At 32.7% G+C, this 27,085-nt stretch overlaps 1 protein-coding gene across 5 annotated transcripts in view; it reads right to left on the bottom strand.

The window, feature by feature from the left end:
* Positions 1-19,230, bottom strand: part of LOC111427877 (basic helix-loop-helix family member taiman) — a 43,560-nt gene extending 24,330 nt beyond the window's left edge. For 3 of the 5 annotated variants that reach the window (XM_071196756.1, XM_023063232.2, XM_071196755.1), the window contains exon 1: positions 18,741-19,230. In XM_071196756.1, coding sequence (XP_071052857.1) covers positions 18,741-18,817 — 77 coding nt within the window. In that variant the 5' untranslated portion in view covers positions 18,818-19,230. The remainder of the gene's footprint in view (positions 1-18,740) is intronic. The other 2 variants (XM_023063235.2, XM_071196757.1) reach the window with 1 other exon arrangement.
* Positions 19,231-27,085: the final 7,855 nt, after the last annotated feature.

The raw sequence follows: 27,085 nt of genomic DNA on the forward strand, positions 1-27,085 counted from the left end.
GTAACAATGTTAGTGTAAAACTAGAACTAACACTAGACCTAGAACTAGAAACATTCGGGTTTAGCCGCACGTCTCTCAAGACGGCTAAACCCGAATGATTCTAGTTCAAGGTATAGTGCTAGTTCTAGTAACAGTGTTAGTGTAAAACTAGAACTAAGACTAGTTCTAGGTCTAGGTTTTAATTGTTATTCAGTGTTAGATTGTTGTATATCTTTATTGAACTAAAAATAGAACTAACTAATAATCCATCATATCGTTATTTTACTGTACAACATTCTCTACATTCAATACTATGCATAAAATTTATTAATTTTTAACGATTCAATAATTAAAATAATTATAAGCTATTATAGCAAGCAATTTTAGATTTCAACATTCAAAGTAAAAACAAATTTAAAAACAAAATGATTTGCCCATATTTTTTAATTAACGTGGTTAGCAGTCCATTAGCTAATGAGTAAAGATTTTTTAATGAATTTTAAATGTTTTATTAAAATTGATCATCCATAAAGTAAATCCTGTATAATTTTTGAAGTAAAAAAAGATCATTGGAACCGATGTCAACTACAACCATAAAAAAAACTTTCTAATGGAAACAGTGCGGTTCGTTCGTATTCGAAATCGACATTTATTACGACATCCACACACCACACGCACGGACGAACGAAATAACGAACGAATCCAAGCAAAGAACGTCGGTTGGGAGGTTACCAAGAACACGCACGATTGCCATATTTCGATACAGTACGTAACGAGATGATTATACGGCGATTAGTAACGTCGCCGCTTATGAATATGTAATTAACCTTCCCCCTTATACCCGCATAGTTCCCCCATTATAACATACTACGCACACATAACGAAATAAAAAGTCATCATAAATAACCTCAACACGAAATCGAATCAAAGTCGATGAAATAAAAAAATAATGACGTCACGAAAATCTCCTTCGTAAAGTTGGCCAAGTTCCAACATCCTTCTCTCTCTCTTTAAAGTAAAAGTAACGTGTGTATAGAAATTGATTATTATTAATGGGACCGTTACGCTGCGCCGACTTAATTTATTGAGAACGGAGTGCCGAGCACTCCGCAATGGAAATGGAAATGTTGGTGGAGATTGAGATTGAGAAGACGCCGTCGTGGTAATCGTAGTAGTCGGTTTGTGGTCCAAGAACGAAGAACGGACGTCATCTGTCGGTCGGCGCGCAAAACGTTGTCGGCCGTCGGCTGCTTGACCCACTTTCTGCAAGAACTTGCACCTTGGTTCCGACCACGACGACGTTTAGTTAGATAAGTAGAATCGTTGCCGCCACCACCACAACTTCGGTCGCCGATTTGGGTTTGTACGCGCAAGTTCGTCACGACTCACGGTGTTTCAGAGTTGCTATTCGAGTGTAGGCGATGTTGTTGTACTCTATAGTGTCATTGAAATTCGCAATGGAGAAAGTAAAAGTTGAGTTTTACTTTGGTCTTGCAATTTTATGTTCAAAATGTGTTTCTCAGAAAATTATGCCAAAATGATTTGAACAACATTTTTTAACTGATTAGGTCCGACCAAGAAAAAGAAGTTGTTTTGTCATTTCACGTTTCTAAAGATTTTTGAGAACATATTCCTAATTACTAGTTCTGTAATATTTGTAAATTTACAACAACCACCAGTCTGAGTTACTACGAAATCTATTTCATGCATCTTAGGGTTGTTTCGAAGAAATGCAGAATGTATTTGATAAATGATATCCAACACGAAATGCATTCCCAGAAAAATAGGAATGCGAATTATGCAAAATGATAGACTGGCATACTTCAGTTTGTATTTTTTGTATTTTACACCACTTCGATCAACAATTCTAATGATAAGCTAATGAACATTGTTACATCTATAATGTCAATTAAAAGCAAGCCACTTATTTCTATTTGATATCAAAAACTTTTGCTACTTTTAAGATGCCGTCAAATACCGATTTATAATTTTGCCTTATTCTCAATACCTTTATGATATTGTGTTATGAGTGTTTTGTATTTTTATATTTGATGATTCAAAGTTTGAAAGAAGGTGTGTGTATCCATACACATTCTATTGAATACGCTGACAACGAACTGGTTAATATCTTTAGTGAGATGTACATTATATTGTCAAATGATTCTAAATGTGGTCGATACCTCATTTCAATGTTCAACCTCATTCCAATTCGATACCTCTTCTGACAACATTTCAGAAATGAAAATTAGATCAATGGTTCAATCAATACCTTTCCAAGTTCAAATTGCCATTAATCAAATTCAAAATGGAATTAAACAAAACCAATTTGCCAACTGTCATAATCAAATTGGCATTAATCAAAATCAAAATGACATTAATCAACATCAAAGTGGCATTCAATAATTTAACAAAACAATCTTTGATTCGTGATTAACGTTTTCGTGATGTTGTTAACTCAAAAGGTGACATCCTCCATGTTTAAAATAGAGGTGATGTGCTTTTTAATTACGGCTATAAACCTGTTATAGTTAGTTACATTAATTTTTGGAATATTGTTCCTAATTATATTTTCTAATTTTCGAATTCTGTACTCTGTTTGAGACAAATTTTCTCTTTGTAATTGCATTTTCGAAGTCGGCCTTTACACCTGCTTACAAAATTGATCAAGCGTGTTCACTTGGGTTTAGCATTGGACTTAGCTTTACAAGTTTATGATGAAGAAATTCTTGTTGGTTTTGTTTAATGCCATTTTGAGTTTGATTAGTGCCAATTTGAACTTGAAATGGTATAGTTGTTTAGATAAGTTTTGTTATTCAAATAATATTTCAAAATTTCTATCAACATTATTGTGATTGTCGTTTTCATTTCTTTAATTGCATATAAACATGCTTTACCAAGTGGAATTTAAAAAAATATATATATAAGAAAAACTCCACATCAACGAATTCACAGAATTCTTTATACATTCTATGTGCAAAATAAATCATTTAAAAAATGTAAATACTTGGTAACTACCAATTCCATTCTGCATGATTTTCGAACGTTCTTATGTAAAACATCAGCTTTATATTTATCAACCTTATCTATAATATTTCAAGATTACAGTATGTATTATCTTCTCCAACAGCAAAACATTTTTTCTAGTGATTTTTCTAATTGATTTCTTCCAATGTATTAACAATAAATGAATCAATGCAGAATATTTTTTATATATCTCACTTCAAGCCACTGTCCTTCTAATGTTCATTTAAGTTTTGCCAATGTACGTTTGGTAAGACTAGAAATATGAAGTAGGTGCCACAAACTTTTATGTTTTTTTTTCTTGGGCTTCATAATGTGCCGTTTGCAATGCACGTTGATAATTACATGTTCATGGACTATGTATGCATCTGATAGTATGAATAGACATAACTCCAAAAAATCTAATCGATGATATTTATCTAAATCTAGATTTATTCTCCTTGCTTCGGCGTTATCAAAGCGCAAATATTGAAAAATTGTATTAAACCTGCTTCTAGTTATGTTACATATGGAGCGTTAACAACTTCTTCATTCAATAAGAAGTAGAAAATCCAATACTTCGAAATTTTTACTTGAATTAGTATATTTTAGATGAACTACTGCATTAGCTCATTGGACCACGTGGTTGCTAATGTCATGTCTAAAGAATTGGCAAAAACTACTACAAATTGTGTCTAAGTATATGTCACTTCCGATTTGACAGATAATGCTTTCGACTATTTGTGTAAACAGGATAGATGGTATCTTATGTTTGCAGACACAGATTAAATAACTACTTCCAGAAATAGCAAAATCGTGCCATAGCTTTGTACTAACAGCACTACAAATTATACATTGCTGACATCATTAGATTCTGCGTCAAACGAAGTTATATTCTGATTATAGCAGAAAAATCACCTCCATCACCAATCTTTTTTTCTTCTTGAAACCATTGAAATAAAGAACACTTCCGCACTTTTATTAGTTAACTGAAATGTTTAGACTAAGTTCAATATAAAAGTAGGTTAATTGGGGTTACTAGAACCAATAAAAACGTTTAAAATAGTACAAATTTCAATTAAATCACATCGGAATTTATTACGTTACGATTTTATTAGTTGATTAATTTCAAAATAATATCACTTTCTGAATATTACTCTTTCAATTAAATAATTGATTACGGTTGAAAGTCCATCATCTGTCAAAATAGTGCGTGCTATAATCACACGTTCAAACAGCAACTATTTACACTAAGAACGATAAGAAACATCCGAACGTTTTTATTAGAAAAAGATCGCAATAAATGTTGTCACGTTTTTTCCCATTTTCTACGATTCCCAACTTAGATGTTATCTAAATCTGTTTAAATAGTAAACAACTACTTTCAGGAAGAAAGTTTTGTAGTGTTTATAATTAATTGATGTTGATGACTAAGGATTTCAATAAAATTGATTTAAACGAATTCGTACAAATTCTTTTGGTGAAGGTTTGTATATTTTCTTGGACGGTTACCAGAGAAATCGAGCGAAGAAGTGCGACCGTAAAACGATTTCGTTTGCTGTCGAGGTCTTCGACAAACAGGTAGCAAGAATGTTGCGTACAAAAGTAGCTTTCACCGGCAATGAAAATATAATAAATTGCGTAATTACTAGGTGTTGAGTTTAAAATCCAACCGGTAGTTAAAAATAAAACAAAGAAAACAAAAAAAACGGATAAGTAAAGAAACGTTTTATTGAGGTGTTAATACACAGAAAACACATTTCTCTAAATTGTTTTGAAAAGAAGAGAATCATATGAAGAGTCTGGAAAGAAGGGAAGTCTATTCCACTTTCGTTTAAAATTGAACGCTTCGCTGACGTGGTTGGCTCTAGGCAATCAATAACTGCCGCCGATGACGTTGTACTAGGTCCTGAATAATGCAGGGTTTCGTTTTCGAAACGACTCTTATGGTTTTAACCGTAAAAATTCCAACCTACTAATAATTAATGAATAAACCGGATGTAATTAAGAAAATCCAACATAAAAAATAACGAGCTATATCCGTTTTAGTCTTCTGTAAAACGAACTAAATCAATACTTTGAGAGAGACACGCAACAGGAAAAATTTCGTCCTGCGCCTTTCAACTAACTAAGAAATAGTACTTCATTAAAATAATTCCAATTCAATTAAAAAAAATTATCTAATCTCGTCGTAAAAAACGAAGGGAAAAGGGGTAAAAAAGATGAAGAGGAGGAGAAAGAGGGTGCACCCTTTTATGGTGTTCTATTTTTACCCCCTTTTTCATTGTTCCTTAGGTTCTCTAAAAAAAATGCGAAGTGTGCGCATAGATAGCATTTGGAGCTACCACCGCACCGTGTGGAATAATGAAGAAGTGGATGGAGAGTTTTATGAGTGCTGTGCGATGATGACCTACCACAATAAATACGAAGTTAATGTAGGCATTTGAAATGATAAGATTTTATTATTAATAAGTTAGTTTTGATTAAATTTTTAACACACATACATTACCATCAGGTAAACTCAAAGTGTATAAATAAAGATAATATTTACATTGAAAGAGAAACGATCCGTCGACAAAAGGCTCCGGGAAATCTCGAAATAAATCCGTCCTTTACAAATATACTATCGTTGACAGCGTTATCGCGGAGGGTTTTATTTGCTTAACAAACTGATGGCGATAAACAGGCGATCGCCAACGTTTTTCCGTTTTGTGTGCAGAACTCCAAGAGGCGTTGATATAGATATAAAAAAGAAGAAAAATGGCTGTTTCCGCATTCGCTATATATAGCTGATTATACCTACCGGTATGTGAAACATAAACACGAATAGAAGGTTGAAACTGTTATCGATAAAAGAAAATACAAGAACCTGAATAAATAATAAAGTTAATATAATCACGATGTGTGCGGAGAAGTCGACGAATTGTTTTGTGTCATATTAAAATATGAATTACGTAAACAACTGCCACATACGTTACGTTAAAATATTCAACTCGCATGTTTAAAGTTATACAATTAAAATTATTAATGATGTGTGTAAAATAACAATTACGAGGCGATGATAGTTATAATTTTTATCATCTATGTATTTTTTTTGATTTAATAAATAAAGTTTCAAGTACTACATAGATGTTTGTTATTGAGACCTTTTATGGATTACGAAAGTCCATTTAACGGTTTATTTCTATCTAGTCAATCTACGGTTTACAAGTCCGCGAAATTATATAATTTTCTATCAAGGAAAATATATACAATCATTGTGTTGTCTCATTTATGACCTAACAGTAAAACGATAGACGATAATTTATTGTTAATATTCTTACAGCAATAATTTAACATCGACAATAAAATTCTGAATCATTTCGGAATAATAACTTATCAACTTAATTGATAATGAATATATTTCTCCTTCAAACATTGTAAAGTATATTGGGGATTGTCGGTTTCCTGGGGGATATTGAATTACTATTAAGGGAACTAATCAGGCTTGTAAATATCGGGTTACGGTTCTAGTTTTTCTTGCCTTTTCTTGTTTGGACGAGCTTGATATAACGTAATTCAATACTTTTTTGGTTATGGGACCTTCGCTAATGATAAATAAAATTTTAAAAAATAAAATAATACGGTTTGTCCTAAAGTCTAAAATATCAATTTTGGTTTAATTTAGAAAGTGGGTGGTATCCCGCCTATAAAGATGAAAAAAATAGAATGCAAAAATTCAGAGTATCAAATTTTTTCTAAAAGAATCGAAAATACTGATTATTTTACCGCTGAAAAGGTTTTTATTAGATGATATTTTGAAATTATACTTTATATAACTTCTCGGTATAATGTCCGTAATCGAAGCAATTAATTAAAATTCATCGTGTAAAATCTGACATGACAAAAAGATTGGGTTTTATTGCAATTAAATTCTACAACCAGTTCTCTACAATTACAATTAATTGAAAAAAAAAGTAATTGCAGTTGTGTTTACATTTGTAAAGAATTTATCTCGAATTAGAAAATTTTCAATATTTTTTTTAGAAATTAAACACATTCTAATGCTCGGATTATTCACAATTTTATAACAATTTTGTCTTGAGCTTCATCAAGCAGTTCTTTGGAGTTTTAGACAATATCCATCAACTGTTTTCAAATTTAGACAGTATGGAACAAATTCTCTAGAGTTTAAACTATTTGTAAGAATTGTCTTGAAATAATATTAAAATAATATTAATTAACAGCCTATTATATGGAAAAATTTTAAGAGATCTGATAGAACGAGAATATGAAGCACATAAAGACCGCCACCAATAGAGAAACCTATTTACTCTTTATAGACCCCCAGAAAGCATATGATAACATTCCCATCTCTACACTACGGAAGGTTCTGGAAAAAACAGAAATTAATCACACTTTGAAGGAGAAAAACCTCACAGATACTGATTGCCAAGATCGTTCACAGCGGAGAAAGACCTTGGAAGTTGGATAAATAATTGAGAATTATTAAAAAAAAAATACTAAAATTACTAAATTGTTTTAACGTATTGTTACGTATTCAATAACACGTTCGCTGCAAAGCACATATTTCTATTTTCAATATCCCCTATCGAAGTCGATGTTGTATATCATCTATTCTTTCCCCATATCTATTAGTCCTATGAGACCCATAGCGGCTGATTAAGGTAATCTTTATGTTGGTCCTATGGGACCTACCTACGTGACAGCGAACCTGTTAACAATTACGTCTGTTTTTATGTACTTATCAGGTGTTTAGCTGCAATGCAGCAAGAATCCAAACACTTTCTTGAAGTTTTGACACTTTATAAATAATTGTTTAAAATCTTTGGACACAATTTAGACAACTTTCAATTATTATTTGGAAAACTAGACACTTTAGAAACTCCTTCTATATCTTGGTAACTTTGCAGGAAATTATTTCCAAAACTATTTGTGGAAAATGGAGTATTTCCAACAAATCTTCTCAAATTTCGACAATATACAACAACTTTTCTAAAAGATAAACCTATTAACAACAATTATCCTTAGCTTTAAACACTTTACAAACATTTGTTTATAATTTAGAATCTTTAAAGACAATTTAGACAATATGCAACAATTGTGGATACTTTAGAAACTTTAGAAATTGGAGTTTATATATTTTTTTTAATTTAGACAATTTACAACAACTTTTTAACAGATTATGACATTTCATCAAAATATTTCCAAGTTTTCAAGAAAATATCTGTGTTTCGACACTATTTATAAATAATTTCCATGAAATTAACTACTTAGCAAGTACTGCCTCTGGATTTGGACCCATTATAAAAAATTTGTTTAGAGCATACATAACACAGCAACTCCGTTTCTGACAGGAGCTTGGTAAAAAACACATCTGTTATGAAAACTATCAAGATGTTTCGAAATTGAACTTGAATATTGAAACCTTGAATGTGTTAAACGTACAATAGAATAATAGAAATAATAGAACAATTTGAAAGGATTGGCAGCTGTTCAAAAAACTGGTTCAACAACTTTAACAGTTGTTCTGGGCTTTGGAAAACTTTCAGTATTTATTTTTGAATGGCATCACTTAACAACAAATATTAGCTAAGAATTCTAACATTTCAGAGTTTAGACGGAGTTTTCACAGGTTTAAATACGTTATAACAATCTATCTGGAGTTTGAGTAAACCATGAAGTTGTAGCCAGAAAGTTATTTAATAGAAGTCGGAAGTTTATGTTAAGTTTAGACAATTTCTGGAAATTGTTTTTTAATGGTGCCAATCAACAACAATAGTCCTTCGATTTAGACAATTCATAACAATGAATCTACTATATAAAATTTTCTGCATTCCATGTCCAAGAAGTCTAACATATCGCAGTTTAGACAAGTAGGAGTTTTCTTAGTTCTTATTAAAATAATTTCAATACCATAAGTTTGTTGATAAATGTCTAAACTATAAAAAATTATTGCAAATTAACTAATTTAAAAAAAAAGTATTACCCATTATTTTCTTAATAACCTCTTTAGAATTTAAAATTATAAAAATTCCAACAAAAAATAACTTCGATAAAAACCAGTTGGATATTAGTCATTAATAAAGCCTTTATGAAACAATTAAAAAATCTCATTAAAATATTTGAAATTCCTCTTAAAATAACAAGAATATATCAATAAAAAAATACATTGTTATCATTATAATTATTTTAATGTTGAAATTTAAAACGATCAAGAACAAACTTCCCCAGTAACACGTAACCCGAGGCATGTATATTTCTCAAGTTGTAATAATCATTGCTGCCGCGACCGTGAACGAACGCGTAAATAAGACACGAACATATCGCAAGTCTGCAGCAACAGCCAAGAAGAAGAAGCAGAATAACAACAACAGCGGTTGCGTTTTGGGTCGGTCGGTTGAATGTTAGTTCTCGTCGGCGAAACCAGCCCGACAAGTATTTCTATCTCTTTTGCTCTAAGAGATGAGAAGAACATCGCGAACGTGGAAGCGATTCTGCTGAAATAATTAGGTCCAACCGACCAACAAACCAACCGACCAAGCGACCAAGAGTGTCCACGGTATCTTTTCATTTCGAATCCGTTCGTCGTTCGCCTTCGCCTTCGTCACGGAACCAACAAACCGCAACACGCCATACCGGAGCCTTTCGCTGTCTGACTGTCTATCTGGTCTGGGTGATGTCTTTCAGATTCTCGATTGCAACCGATTTGCGGTTCACTCGTAGCCTACTGAGCTGGTTGTTGTGTTGTTGTTATGCGTCTTGTATTCCCAGCTACCGTACTACTACCGGCTATGTCTTATTTGTGTATTGCGTGAATATAAAATCTTTTTTTTTTCGGCAAATTAAAATTTCAAATTTTATGAATCTCCTATTAGAAACAAAAAAAGAACTTCACCGAATTAGAAAAGGTTCCTTAATCTCAACCTGTTCTCAAAAAAGAAACACATACCATCTGCCCTCTTTGTAAAAATCCTTGGGACCACCTTACAACAGGTTCTCGTCTAAACTATAAAGAAGGGAATAGATCAGACCCCACGAATGATCCTCCTTCTTTTTTCTTTTTTTACCTACTTTTACTTTTTTCTAACCTTCGCCTTTTTTTAACACACACAGATGGCGGGCGATCGGGTCGGGTCGATGGATGAGGAGGAGACGAAGAAGAAGAAGAACAGCGGAACGAAGCATCTGCTGCCTCCGCGCGTCTTGCAATTACAACGTCCCTCCTCCACCACGTCCTCCTCTATTCCTCCTCCTAGTCTATTAATAAGCACGAAAACAGAAAAGAAGAAAAAATGAGCTGTGTCGAGTATGTTAATTGGCCGCTTTGCGTTGCGTCGTTGTTCTCAAAGTGTACTAATAGGTACTATTTGCGTTGCCTACTAATAAAACTGGCAACAATGCGCCAGTCTTCTGCTAATATAAGTCGCATAATTGTGCGCAAGGGACCAATTACTTTCCTCTCACTTGCGTGTCTTCAGTTACTTCGGTTGATAGACACGCTAACATCTAAATCGTCCTTATGAAATCTGCATAGAAATCGAGGCTAATTCTCCATTTTAATCCTCTTAAAGTCGACAATTACAAACATTTTAAGAAAGATTTTTTTTTCAAAAAGGAAAGGATAAAACAAATATAGTCATCATGTTCATTGTTATCCTTTTTAAAACCTTCGCTTATCTTATCGCACTTGGTGATTGCTAACCTTCCTCCGCGACAATAAACAAGGTTGAAACTGGAGGAGAGAGATACTATTGTTTTACAAGCGACCAGCTTGCAATCAATTTTATTAACAAATTAATGAGCATTTGATTAATTGTCGATGTTAACAAGGTGTTATTAAAGCAATTAATGAAAGCACATCGTAAAAAGGATATTGTAACATAGCAACTTATAAAGATAAAAAAATTGACAGCTAATTTGTTGCAAATTGGCTAAACCCGGGAGAAAGTGTTTAGAAATAACTTCTCGGAATTTATTTAAATTTCTAAACTGAAGAAAAATAAGTTGCAAAATATCGAAGGTTTTCTAGAGAAATGGTTTTAACAAATAAGTTGGGAGTTATAAAAATGTCAGTGTAATCGTTGGAAATTTTTTAAAATCCATTACAATTTTTTCAAAGTGACTTAACTTAAATAAATAAGCTCAAATAAATTATTACAAAATGCAATTGTCCAAACTCCACAAATTGTTTCAAAAATATTTTAAACAAATTAATGCCTTTGGTCCAATATGTATTGAATTTCTTAACTGGCGAAAATGTTAGTAAGGACTAGAAAAGAACATTATTGCATAATGTTTAAACAGTCTGAAATTGTTACAAGTTGTCCTAAATATTATTGACAACTTGATAAAGTGTTTAATCAAGAAATAAAGTTGCTGTAAATATTCGGCAACTTATAGTTTGTACAAATGGCTTATATTCAATAGAAATTAGTTGAATTATGTCAAAAAAGTTACTGTGGGTCCAACTCAAAGAGAATTATGATAAATTTTCAAAATAACAGTAACATCATTCCGACTTCTCTAAACACTGGCAAAATTAATCACAAAGTGTTTAAACTTGAAAAAAATAAGGAATATTTTGTAATATTTAGAGAAATTGAGACAACTTGTCTAAATCCTTCGGAAATTGCTACAAGAATGTCTAAACGCGAAGAAAATTATTTCTAAGTAAAATTGGAAAAAGCGTTTTAACTTATTGAAGTTTTGATTTGTCATAAATCTAGTATCTAGAGAAAATGTTGTAGAAGTTCAAGTTATTAGAATGTGTTTTCGAGCAAAACTTCCAAAATGGTCTGCAACTGTTACAAGTTGTCCAAAACTTGCCTGAAATCTTTATAACTAACTAGAGATTGTAGGTTGCAAAAGATTTAGACTTGGAATGTGTGAAAACATTAGTGAATTCCTGCACAATTGCTCCAAACATATGAAAACTCGATGTCTAAACACTAGCGAAATTGATCCAGTAATGATACAACTTGCCAAAAAAATCAGCGAAGACGTATAACTTGTCTAAATCTCAACGAAATTGTTTCAATAGAACATATAGAACCTAAACAGGAACAACATTATTTCAACAATGTCTAAACACTATAAACATTATTTCAAAGTGTCTAAAAATGATGGAGATTGTTTCTAACTGGTAAAGATACGGTAAAGATTGATTCAACGTGCTTTAATTCCATTAGATCTGCTGTAATTAAATGTTTAAATCCTACGAAAATGTTGAAATTAAATTATTTCGTATACAGAAAATGTTGCAATAACCAAGTTAATAAGAAATATTGGTGCAAAATATACAAACCGGTCTAAAATTGTTACAAATGATTTAAAATACCCGTGAAAGCTTTATTAATCATCGAAATACAAAGTTCTTGGAAGCATCTTAATACCAATATACTTGCTTGTTGATACAATACTATTCTAATCCCAGTGGTATTATTTCAGAAATGTCTAAAGACGAAGAGAACTATGTTTTAAATTGTCTAAATTCTAATAATTACGATAATGTCTAAATTCATACTTGTTTCTATTTTCTAAACTAGAGAAAATGATACAGTCGTTTTAGATTACTGGAAACGAAAAGTTACAAGATGTCTAAACTCGTATTGAATGGCTTTAAATTATGCAGGATACATTTATAAGGTGTAAACTTAAACTTTAGTTACTGCATAAATTCGAAAATATGATTAATTTTATCCAATCATTATAGTAGTTCTTGCAAAAAGTTTAAACTAAAACGAAATGGCACTAATTTGAGAAAACTTCAATTAAATAGTTGCAAATTGTCTAATCGTCAACGGAACTATCCCAAAGGTGTCAATCTACAATAGTCTTGTTGCGAGTAGTTCTGAAGTCCAATTAAATTGTTCCAAAACTAACTAAACTTGAAATAAACTAGTTGCTAATTGCCAAATTAACAGGTAATATGACACTAGTAGTGTAAATTCCAGTGATATTATTTCACAAATTGCTTCTAGTGTTGAAGATTTAAGTTACTACAAAAAAAATTATAAGATGTATAAACTTGTCTGAAAAGATTTCAAAGTTTCCAAAATTCTTTTATAATATATTGTTTTAGAGAAATTATTTAAAATATCGTTGTTTGTAATAATTTCCAGCTTGATTTCAACAAACAAAAAAATCCTAGAAGTTTTAATAATAGAAAAATACTGAAAATGAAACTGATAGTTGATGACTCACCTGTTCTAGTAAAATGTTAACGGTTAAGATATTTCGGTAAATTTTTCTGTGAAACACCGATGATAATTTTAAAAAATATTCATGCGTCATTTTTAGTCTTTAAAAATATTTCTAAAGAACATTGAATTAAGAATATTTGACGAGAACAAATTACCTAATTATTTCCTGAATAATAACCATATTTACATATTTTGTGCTGGTTTTTTAATGACTTTATATACTTTTTTTAATAACAAAAGATAATTCCGCTGTTGTTACTTCTCACCTAAGATTTTTACAATCTTCATTTTTTTTCCTTTTTAATTAACAACTAGTTTTTTTTTCATAATTAATAATTCATATTTATGTGTTGATTCTTTCTGAACAATGAATCCGACCACCATCGTAGCCTTGCAGACACTAAAGCAAATATTGAAAGGAAAGAGGAAAAATAGTAGCAGTAATTGCGCTTCCAACGAACGTTAATTTGAAATTTAAAGCTCGCGCAAATAATATTTGCTGTGAAGAAAATTACGCCATAAATGCTATTAGGGGTAATAACCGTTTCTTAATTGCAATTATTATAGCAAACGGCGATTATCAATAAATAATAAATAGAAGGTGCGTCTATTTATTTAAGCTCCCTTATTTTATGTATTTGATTAAGAGATTAATAAATAAATCAATTCATCAAATATTTTTTTTGTTTCATTATTATTAAGAAATCACGTACAGGAAGTGAGATGACGGTCACACAAAACTATTACACCTACTTCTTTTGTACAAAGTTCTTTTGTAGTTTCACGTCCGCTTTTTATATTTCGCCTCGGTTTTATAATAATTATTTATAATGGCGCCGACGACGACGACAAAATTATTGTACGAAAACCGACCGTGAACACGTGCAATTTGCCTCTTTTCTTTTTACCGTGGGGCCCTCCTCAACACTCTTCTTTGACAATGTTGGGCGAGCCGAAGAAGCAACAGTACCGCGTCCTAGAAAAAGAACGTTTTCCATTGGCTAACGGCTATCCGTGCGTGCACTGTACGTTAAAATAATAAATTTTCAACGCCGTTTCGTCGTCGTATAATTTATTGGATATGACAAGCCCGGGATACAACGTCTGCATAAGTTATTAAAACGCGGGGAGAGAGAGAGTCAAACCATGGGTGTGAAAATTTATTACTTTCGAATGAAAATTGAAAATTATCCACGTGCAGTTAAAAACAACTTTTTTCTAATTACAAATAAACTTTACAATTTCACAACGTTTTAATATTTAATAAACAAATATTTACAGCACGTACGAGTTTAGATAATGACACTAAAAACGGTTTCACTTCCTAGTTGTTTTAATCGATGATGAACGAAATTTCCAAAGAAAATTACATTTCGTAATACACTTTTTATTCTCGTCAAGACTCTTTTTTATGAAGGAACCCGGAAATCTGATAAATATCAAGGCGGGTACAAAACGCTTTATCTTGTCCCAATAACTCTCCTGGTTTACATTGTCCGGGGAAAAAGGGGAAAGTAAAACCCGCCCAGATCGGTATCTTGTTCCCGTCGCGTCGAGTTTACACCAAGCAAGAAAGTCCGCCGGGCCACAACCACAAAAAGCTCCCCCTATAAATTACGTCTGGTGGAATTATTATTCCAGTGCGGACTTCTACTCGCCTGTTGGCGATCGGGCCGCAGATTGTCCTGAAAAAATATTTAAATTGGTCGGTTCAGGTAGGAAAGGGACAAGATCAGGTCTAAATCTAGTCGCCCTAGGATAGAAAATCATTTCATTTGACATTGAATCTTATAAAAAGAAGAAAATATCAGTAATATGTTATGTTCAATTTTCCAACATGTTCCTGAGGATGGAATAACACGTCGAAATCGGCATCGTATTCCTAACTTATTTAAAACTTGTACCACAATGAAAATTGTAATATAAACAATGTTTCTGTTTTATCGAAAGCTTCCGAGATTGATAATTATCAGGTTACAAAATCAATGGAATTTGTTACGCGTTGTATCTATGTGCGCTTTTATAGCAGATAGATCTTTCTGTAAACATTTTCTACCTTAATTAAATATTGAAACATTCTGAAACAGTCTGTCAAAATTCTTTCAAAATAAGATATTTTGTTGAGAACAACTTCTTTGTGTTTCCTATGTGAGTAGTTATAGCAACACAAGTAGCGTAATATGTATCATGTTTGACGAACGAAACTTGATAGTGTTGAGTTGAAGTCATGGCATGAAGGTCACAAAAATAATTGCGAAGCTAATACGACTATTGTGCTGAAAAGATGCAAGTTGATGGCGTAAATTATATTGGTGACGTCGATACGATGACAATTAATGATTTGATTGATTTTGCACACAACGGAAAGGATTTTGTCAAAAAGAAAGAGGTAAATTTCACTTGAAGGGAAAAGCCATAAAAGATCTAAAAGGAATTTGAAAGCGACTTCAGTTTAATAGAAAATATTCAAGCAAAACTTCCAAAATGGTCTGCAATTGTTACAAGTTGTCCAAAACTTGCCTGAAATCTTTATAACTACCTAGAAATACGTATAACTTGTCTACTTGTCTAAATCTCAGCCAAATTGTTTCAAATGGTCCAACATTGTCGATACAATTAGTGCTGAAGATAAAAAAATGCCAGGTGAGATCCTGGCGAAACGTTTGTCCCTGTCCATAGGGAACCAACAGGAAGAACGGATGAAATCTCGGATTGAGCATAACAACACATACTTTTCCATTCATGAAGCACTACGCATTACCTCAATTACTGCTAAATCTCTATAAAATTTTATACAGAACCTAAAAACGAACATTATTTCAACAATGTCTAAACGCAATGAAGAATGTTTCAAAGTGTCTAAACATGATGATAATTAAAGGTTTGATTGATTTTGCACACAACGGAAAGGAATTCTTAGAAAGAAAGACGTAAAAAAGTAAATTTCACTGACAGGGAAAAGCTATAAAAGTTGTAAAAAGAATTTGAAAGCGATTTGTGAACATTCTTTTTGTTTTACAAAGATTATTTTAAAATTTCATTTATTTTTAACATATAATAGCAGTATATGAACCCTAAATATGTAAAACTTGAAAATAAAAACTCTTCTGATCTGATACTTGCTTTTGGTATTCCTTTTGATACTTTCGGAGAAGCCATTTTGTGCTGAATATTGGTTAAAACGGTCTAATTTATTCAACAATCATTTTGACTGGCACCCTAAAACCTACACCCACAAGAATACGAATTCTGTTCACATTTCTACCAGTTCTTGAAGATTTGCTTTCTCAAAATGATTTAATCTCAAAAAAACCATTCGCAAAACATTCTTTATAGGCTTACCAAACTTTTACAACAGTTTTGATGTATTGAGCCAATACCTAATAGTATATGCTTTCTAGAAATTGATTTTTAGATTACACCAGAACAAGCTGTCTCGTGGATAAAATCGCTAGGATTAACCAAACGATCCAACATAGATTCTGTGTCTTAAGTGTTATTAGATCGGACGCAACGTTGCCAACTCATTACTTAATATATACACCTCGTACTGTTAATTTTAGACTGTGTGCTAAACGCAACTTAGGTTCCTTAAATAATTACGCATAGTCAACATTCCGAACTCATTGGGTATCTTTTCTTGTTAGCATCCTCGATAGTACTTTATCTGAGTATGGTTTCATTCAGCCTTATTCAAGGTCTGATTTTTCTCCTATTTTTATGTTCATCGTACACTAATTTATCATGATTTTCTTTCATGACTATTAATAATGATGTATTTTTCCTTTGTTTAAATTTGCGTTAATGTTAATCACTTTTTCGCTTTTCTTTTTTTTTAGGTAAGTCAAAATCGGACATAAAATCAAAACATTAACGTTGTCATTAATGTCAATTAGTGTCTGAAATGCAAGAATTTTAGTAACTTTGGCCATAAAGATGGATAAGAATTTAAAGCAAAAGAATTTCTTTTGAGTAACTTCTTCATTAATAAATCTGGTGTTATCTAATCACTTTACGTCGAGCACTAAGTCTAATAAAAAATACATTTTACTACGCAATGTAGCTTATTGAGCAAGATATGAAACAAATAAGTGTAACTTATAATTTAACAGTTTGTTAACAGCGTAATTCTAGGTAACATTTACTTTTAGACGTTTTAGTTAACACAATTGTAATTTTCCAATCATGACGTTTGAAACACAATACTTCAATAGCAATAATAATAACCGTAATTTTAGGTAAGCGATATGCCTTTTGAATTACCATTTCTAATGCGATCTATAAAAGGAATTTTTTTAACAATGAGCCGAAAATAGAAAAATATCACTGATTGTGAGTCTGATCACAAATACGTCATTGTAATGACGTGGAGCTTACGAATAAAATATTTCACCATTCAAGGTTTCAGGTTTTTTTTTATTTGTCTAAATTAGGAAACAAATTTTTATATTCAAGAAATAAACTAGTAGTTTCGAATTGAATATGATGTGTTAAGAAATATGATCCTATCAACATGACTCATTTTAATGATTTTACGCAAATTCCTAACACTGGACATCATTAGGTATAATAATAAGTAGTTATCTTTTTTGGGTTAACCTAAGATCCAGCCAACTAATCAACACCCGATACTAATTGATGATTCACGATTTTCGATGAAGCCAAATAACTTGTTGATCTATTTATACTTGTTTAATTGGGCAGAGTGAGAATGAGAGAGAATTAAGCAAAAACTTACTTTCTGTTCTAACTTGTAACAAAATCACATTGCACCAAAATGCTTTGAAATCGATAAAACACATTTGTGAGCAACCCAAGAGTTCACCTAAGAATCTTCATTTACATAGTTTACAAAGTGCTTTATTAATAAGTCATCAATTAATGTGGCATAAATATATAATTCATTTCTGGATCACGCAAAGTAAGTAAATAAAATAATATACAAAATTAATTTATATTCGAAATAATTTGAAACGCTGTGTCTATTCTAATACTCTCTAAACTAACGTTCTTGTTAACACTAATAAGCATGTTTATGTTTCAATCTCCCTTCCTGACGTAGCCATTCCACTACCATATAAATTGCTCTTTCAATTTCGCCTCAACTTGACCGTTACCTAACAGCGAGTCGTGTCGCAACGTTGAACGACGACAAGATTATCAGCTGCACCAGGTCCAAGTCCGACGAAATGCGATTATTTACGTTGTCGTGAACGCAAATATAGTGTGGAGGAGGAGGAGAGTGTAAAAGAATTAAGAGGTTTTCACTTTTAAAATTATTGCTCATATTATGATTAACTCTCGCTTATTTTTCCATAAAAATCGTTGTCTTGATAAGGAAATGAAAAGTTAAAAAATTATTACTAAAAAAAGTAGTCATTACTTTTCTAGATAAGTTTTGCGGCAAGTCATGCGGTTGGAAGGCGGCCAAAAACTCCGAAACAAAACATCTATCTATCTATGTTGAAGTGTTTATCAATCGTAAAGGATCAACAAACTTTAAACCGGGATGAGATTTGAGAAACAAACATTAACGAGGAACGAAACAAAACGTACCGAGTGTAGAAATCTGGAAAGGAGGAAGTGTCCTCCTCGCAGATCGGGGTAAAATACATAGCGGTGTGCTCCAGCATGATCTTTTAAAACAAATCCTTCACAGAAGTTCGGTCAACAAGATTTCTTGATAAAAAATCCACTGTAATTATTATCCAAAAAAATTTCATGGCAACACTTCAAAAAATAATTCAATATAATCCGACAACTTTACACAAAATCACTTTATTATCATTTTTATCATCACTAAAAATAATAAACACTTGTAAATTTAAAAAAAAACACTAAAAAAAATCTGTTAAGTATTGATAGCACAAACGTTTTAAAGTTTAAAAAAGTTTTACTTAAAGTTTTTATTTATGTGTACTTTGGCGTGGCAAAAATGAGGAAAACTGGGCACACTTCGAAGTGTGTAACTGGGAGAGGAACGTATACAATGTGTGGAAATGTAGTCGCGATAGACGTTGTTCCTCGTTCGCGGTCTCAACCTCAATGGCAGAGCTTGGCGCTCGACGTAAAGCAGCCTCAACGGCGAATGAGGTTAGTGGGTCGCGCCGTGACGTAGACGGCAACGTTGCGAACGTTGCCGATTCGCGGTCGGACGCAAGGTTGCAACCGGCAGCGACCGGGTGGGACTCTATATAGTTTTTTTTTTTTATTTTATTATATTGGTATACGTAGTCGCTTTTCGTTTTCAGGACGATGAAATTTGCGGTGTTATTGATTTTATATCCAGCGAGGAAGAGGATACGTAAGCTTTCGTTGCGTGTGGTCGTGGTGGGAAAAGTTCATTTCGTGAATGAAAGAAAATTCTTGTGATATGATATTATGAATTGCATTTTCATTTGATAAAAATATTAGTCAGCACTACAACATATTGCACATAACACTAAAATGAACTAGATATATAGAAGGCCAAGTCCAAGAAATATCGAGATCAATTTAAGCGCCACATGGTGAAATCTATTATTACTCATATTTAAAAACCACATCAAATGAGCTAGAATTATTTATTATGGTATACACATAAAGGACTGGAACTTACAATTATATATAAATTAATAATAGAAAAACGTGTCTAACTTTTCTGCACACATAGAAAAGCGACATCTATTGTAATCTATTACCACTACAAACTCTATTCAATTTTTACGTAATGAGATATGATCTACAACGATGCATCAATCTCAACTTGATAGCATTGCAGCCGGAATGTTCGAAATTATAAATGTCCATCCATTCAATACAGCAAACCATGAAAATTATTAAATTTTGGTCAAATATACATTATCTCAACTATTTTTTCAAGTTTATGTTGTTTTAGAAGCTCAATTAACTGACGTTGTATACAAATTATAGAGAATGAAGCTGTTTGTGCCTAACCTTTATCAACATTTTTATAAAAATAAGGATATGTTGCAGTGATAACAGAGAAACGACATTACACTTTTATCATGCAGACAATGACGGATGCATTGCAACTGATAAAAGTAAGTACGATAAAGATAAGTTTTATGAGATGCAGTATCGCAAAACAAGATAAAGGTTTTATCAAAATGTATAAATGGCAGTACGGCTAGTCCATAACAGCAAGAGGTCAAGAAAGGTTGATTGCAGAAAATACTGAGCATACTGGTGGAACAAGAAAATTAGAAGGCAGAAATGAGCACATCATAAAATAGAAATGTTGGCGAAAAGCTAAACAAGAGTTAGAGCACACTTATAAGATGGCTAAAAAAGATCTTTGGTATAAAGTACGGTTCCAGAATAGATAAAATAGTAAAAAGTATATATGCAAAGAGTTACACCCATAAAGAACTTTTTGGGATAAGACCATAAATGCACTGAGGATAGTCACCAAGGAATAACTGGTGAAAATGGTAGAGGAGTGTCTATTACCTAAGAAAATCATTGCGTCCGCAGATTTCCAAGAATCAGCATTGAATGCAACACTATGGAATATATTTTAAGATATTATTCTGAAGCTAGACATGGAATGGGATATTGATTTGGTAACCTATGCAGATGATCTGACTATGGCGGAAACATTTAAGATAAAAACTAAAATCAAGGAAAAGGTTCCAGACAAGAATGGTCATCTCAAAGAATTTGCTGAAATCAAGCAGGGCAAAAACTGAGGGGAAACTTTAAGAGCTCGGCCAAACGGTCAATTATGAGTTAATGGTCAGGTATTCAGGAATTTTTATAGATAAGGAGATGAACAACCATGTCAAGATCCCACTACCATTACAAGGGAGTAAGAAAAGCATATAAAATGATCAACACGTTAATATGTGTTACGACCTATATCAGGGAGTCGAAATGTAGCAAATGTGGCAGTGTCGGCCTGGAGCTATGTGATTAAGATATTAGCACTATACGTAGCTGCTGCTAGTTGTTTAAACAGTAAGTTGACCAAAGGAGTGACATCAACACGTCAGATAGTGCCGTTAGTGTAAAGAGCTAGTTGCCGATTCATCAATAGAAAAAGTAGTCCATTTACAATTACGAGAAAGGTTCTATAGTTGAAGTTTGCCAAACTCTTAGCAGTCTTTTTATACTTAACGTGCAAAATTGGACAACAAGAAAATGGGGAAAGGTCGATCATCTATTTGATAACAGGTCATAAGGAGAAAATGACATATGTATAAGGAAAACCCAAGACGATAAATGCTGATTCTGTGATCAAATTGATATTTCTGATCCCACCGTATTTAAGGCAACCAATTTACTATATACGGATGTGCAGAAAAGGGATTAATATGGATAACGTGGACGAAATTCCACTAGAGTGAAAAAGTAACGTAAATAAGTTGAGATGGAGGACTTTGTAAAGAAAAGAACTTATTATAACAGCTATTTAAGCTTCCCTATTCTATTCAAGATGAGCAAAACCAAAGATAATAACAAGAAATTGTGAAGTCCGTGGTATAAAAAAGCCTCTACCCGACACTTTTGGACCGATCGAAATAGATAAGACGAGCATCTGTAGAACAGATTTTCAAATCTTTTCAAAAAAGAAGCTGTTGATGATGACCAAGAATAATTAAAATAAGAGAAATGAATAGATAAACTGTGAAGTTAAAAATTCATATTCAAAATATTCACAATCTCTTGCAATATCAACATGACATTGCTTTGTTAATGAATTGTGTTCATGTCAAACAGAAACAGTCATAAATTTCATTAGACAGCGATTTTTTTTAAAACACCCTGTATCTTCAACAATTTCTAAACTACACAATATTATACTAACAAATTGCTCCTATTAAAAGATTTTGCCACATCACATAAAAACCATAAGGTGTACTGAAATTAATATTATACAAAAATGTTGTTTTCAATGTAATACAAAATACAAATCGTTTTCAATGCTTGTTTTCTAAAAAGATCAAAAGGAATTTTACAGCCTTCGATTCTGCTTGCCATTTGTTGTAGCTTTGTCGTTTCGACGTGAAAGAAAAAAAATCAAAGGTAAGATTCAATTGTGATTTCCACGCGATTTATTGGCTGGCTATGTTACTGAACAAATAACAGCGAGGAAAAGAAAAGTGAGTTTGTTTGTAAAGAAGTACTGTTTGATGTTCAGAAATTGGGACAAAAAATGATTATAAATAAAGTATTTCTAATAATATAAAATATTATAATACTTCCTGGTACGGTATAATATTTACTATATAACAACATTTTTGTTTATGAGTGTATTTTGTGTTAAAAAAACATTTAACACACTCGAAATTCTTTACAACAAATCTAAAGAATTTTTAAACAACTCGTCGATAACGAATTTTTCAGAATTCAACGTAAAAAATGGAAAGCAAAAATTCCATTTGTAACAATATTTTAACAATTACATCATCTTTTCAATACATTAACGATCAAAACCAATTTTAGTTAACGATGACTTTCTGAAATCGTTTTATTTCTCCTTAAATAAACATTTAAAACACTCGGTACACTTGCCATAGAAGCAGTGAAAGCGCGATTTTATCGCAAACTGCACCAAGACCATCGGTTTATACACACAATGGCGTGCGGTGATTCGGACTTCGAGAATGCGTTCGTCATCTCGAAGAACGAGCGAAGAGCGAACGAGGAACGTCAGCACAACCAAGGCTACAGAACCAACAACGACGACTACTAAAAGAGCCAATCTCCTTCTCAGTTACGTCGTTTATAATTAACAGGGACTCGGTGCGTTTTTATATAATCGTTTGTCGGAAACGATTACAATGCTACAATATAATCACGAAACTTCGCAATCACAGTGTTATAACCTTCTTCATTCTTAAAAGTTTAACAAATTCTGAAAAGTAATCTTTTTTTTTTGTTTAGGTTTGTTATAGCAACTTGGTTCTAGATCTAGTGTTAGTTTTGCTTTTCGTTCAATAAAAATATACCACAATCTAACACTGAATAACAATTAAAACTAGAACTAACATTAGAACTAGAAACATTCGGATTTAGAAGCATGTCTTTCAAAACGGCTAAACCCGAATGATTTTAGTTCTAGATTTTGTGTTAGTTCTAGTGATAGTGTAAAACTAGAACTAACACTAGACCGAGAACTAGAAACATTCGGATTTAGCCACACGTCTCTTAAGACGGCTAAACCCGAATGATTCTAGTTCTAGGTCTTGTATTAGTTCTAGTGATAGTGCTAGTGTAAAACTAGAACAACCCGATATTTGAATATTTCTAGTTCTAGGTTTAGTGTTAATTCTAGTTTTAGTTCCATAAAAATATGTAACATAGCGATATTTTATGCTAAATAGCGCTACCTACCAGCCATCTCAAGAGAGGAACGGCTAAACGGAATGTTTCTAGTTCTAGGGTTAGCTTTAGTGTTAGTGTTAGTCTAGTTTTATTTGTTATTCAGACACTGCCTTCCCCGTATTAATCCGTTATATCGAGGTTTTACTGTAATGCCAAATTATATTTTTGCATTTTATGTGGGACAAAGTAAGTAAGTACGCCCTGGTTTACCATGAATGTTATTCGCAGTTATTCAAAAAAGAATAAAATTTATGTTAACGGTAACATTGACAACGATATATATGTTATCGTTTTTGTTTTGGTGATATTGATTAGTTACATGTACTTTATTAGATAATTAACGTCACGATATCAAAGAAATTAATGGTACAGCTATCGACTCAAATCCGCTGTCTAAACGATCATTAGCCGTGAGAGAGCTAATGAAAACCGTAACGCATGGTGGCGTATCGATAACATCTGGCCACTTCGCATTGATTTTGTAATAAATCCACGGCGAGAAGTTACGATTCGTTTAAATTCCTCCTACGCTTCAATGGTGACGGATTTTTTTTGCATTTCTCTTTACACCACGAGTCTTGTTTTTTTTCTTTTCGTTACGTTTCAAGTATTCGTTACGTGTAACACGAGCACTTTGTAACTGTCCTTGTTGCCCGACAGTGTCACGTTCCACTTTCTATTGATTCATAGATTTTTTCTGCAATGTCCACTTTTTGTACATGCTATACTAGAAATAATGAACCTTCATAATGAATCAGTCTGTATAAAAGGAAGTCATACCAAATACGGTCTTAAAGCATGTATCATACACAAAAGTATTCGATAAAGTAATTCCAATTAACGAAACAATTAATGCAACACATAATAATTATTGTACTTAAACATTAAACAGCCTTTTTGTTATTAAAAAGTAAAACCTTGTCTTGTCTCAGTTAAGTGAACAGAAGTCGCGTAAAAATGTAAATTACCTTACTGGTTAAGAACAACAACTCAACAGGTCTACTTGAAACGCGTCGTGGATTTAATTTCGTCACTAAACGCCCATTCTAGTGTATGTTAATTGGGCCGTTCAGTGCAACCGCTATTTGTGTTTACATAACAATCACAGCCGGGAAAGAACGAATGTGTAAGAAATTTCAAGTTCAAGACGCGAGAGATTTGTTCCGATCGTTTAACACTCGTTATAACAAAACCGTGCGCAAAATTCATTTGCGATTTCTAACGAGGGAACGTGCAACGATTTAAAAAAAAACCTTCAAAGCTCTTTCGTTCCTTGCAACGATCGTATTTTTAACATTTACTACTCGTCCATAAAGGAGAATTCGTATCTATATATAAAACAGTCGTTATTTTGGTAGTAAAATTGTTGAAAAGAATTTTGTATACCCTCCTCACTCATCCTAGGGTAAAATTTTGCACTACCCCCGTATAAAATACGTAAAGTATACGTCAAACGATGACGTCATCGCGGGTCGATACGCCAACTCCGCAGCGCCATCTATTGGATGCCGCCGCCCGATCGTGACGGATTCGCACGCGAAATTATGCCGTTGTTGTCGTAAAGTTTATTTATTTACGAGGCCGTTGGTACAGCAGTAGTAACCGATACGCCACAACGATTGAATCACTCAGAAATAAATAGACGTTTACCGTTGTTGTTATTTTTTATACATAGCAGCGTAACGACTCATTGTGTGGATATTTTTTCTTTTGTTAACGTGCTTAATGAACTGTTAATAAAAACTGGAATTTTTAAACTATTAAAATTATTATGAACCTAAATAAAACTTTTGTAGACCACTGTACAATTATTCACTCGTATGTACAATGTTAATAAAAAGTTTTAGATTGTATGATCGTTAAAATATAAGAGTTTTTGTACACGTTCAAATAACATTTTTTTGCTCAATAGCGTTTTTAAAAGTACTTTTTTGTATGGTTTTATAAAAGTACCTGCATCACGAGGGGGTAAAATAATGGTTGAAGCTATTATCCGGAGAGTTTGCAACATACAATCAAAAGCGTAGCGTCGCGGTGCCGCTGAACTTTTTCCCATAAGGTAATTTGCATGCGAAAATGTCGTCGACGCGTCGTCGTTGTAGCGAAAACCCGATCGATAACGACGTCGGTTATGTCACAGCAAAACCGGTAAACGAAACGACGAGCAGTAACACACCGGACGATATAAGCCCATCGCAACAGGAATACGAAAACGCGTTTTGGTTTCGCTTCGATGGTTTGCGTTCGTTCGTTCCTAAGCACGTATATATAATAGCAAGAAAACATTCTTATCGCAATATGTAAATCGAGCATCGACGATGAACATTTGTCTTTTACTTACGCCTTTTCGAACGGTCGTGTTATTCAAATATTATGATAACGTTCCAACTACATGTATGATTGTTATTTTTATCGCGAACAGATTTTATTTTCAGAATTAGAATAAGAAATTAAAGGTAAAACATACATATCGCCTCATTTATTTAAAATTACATTTAATTTAGCCTGTTACTGTTATCGTACTACTGGTTCAAATTGTCTTTTAACTAATGTACCTACTTGATTGATGTTACGTCAAAAGTGTTAAAAAGAAATAAACTACAAGAAATAAATGGGATGTGTGTTTTATCACAATAATAAGATCAAATGATCAAATGTTGTGATCAAGTTCAAAGATGAGGATTACTACGATTACTTCCATCTTTTCGGTGGTTTTTCTGCTATCTTTATCCCCACAGGTTAATTGCGTTTGTGTATTTTGGTTATTCTGTCTTCTGCCATGTACTCCTCATGTAGACTCAATTGGCGTTTCTTTTCTTATCCCCACCAGCCATCTCTCTCTTATTGCCTTGGTTGTAGGTCTTGTAAAGAAAGTGCTAAAATCGATCTGAGGGACTCCTTTTCTACCGTTCTTAGTTTTTGCTGTGTTGTATTGTAGCACTGGTCGACCTTGAATATTTTGACTTTATTACTTTCTACTTGAATGTATTTGTTTGTGCAAAATGTTTGCCTAAAGGTAAATTTCCACATGCACCAGTAAAAATGATCTTGGCAACAAATAATATAGTTTTGTGGAATCATAAAATTCCACACCACTGTAAGAAATGAAGCCTTAAGGATAGTTGAGATTAAAAAGATAAGTCAGGTTGGGTTGGATCGGGTTAATTCTTAAAACCTAAGTCACTTCCACTGATTCCTGATTGAGGTTCGTGGTGCCTTAAAAATGTCATTGAAGACCTACAACGAGAATACATGTGACTTCTGTGTGGATGAGTCCATTTGAAATAAATACCTTATTCAGGATATTCTACAAATTTGAAAGTCAACAACTTAATGATGAAGTTCATCATGGGGGGAAAACAAGGACAATAATCTAATGTTGATGTCCATATTTATTTGCGGAGTGTATGTATAATAAGCTGATTCTTCGAGCATGTACAAAAACTGCGCAGGCAAATAGAAATGATTACAACATTATTTTGCTTCTGTTTAATTGTGACATGCATTTTGTGGTATATTAGATATAAAGCAGGAATTGTATTGGCAAAATACTGAATTTTGTGTTATGTATT

Source organism: Onthophagus taurus, chromosome 6, assembly GCF_036711975.1.
Source record: "Onthophagus taurus isolate NC chromosome 6, IU_Otau_3.0, whole genome shotgun sequence".
Lineage (NCBI taxonomy): Eukaryota > Metazoa > Arthropoda > Insecta > Coleoptera > Scarabaeidae > Onthophagus > Onthophagus taurus.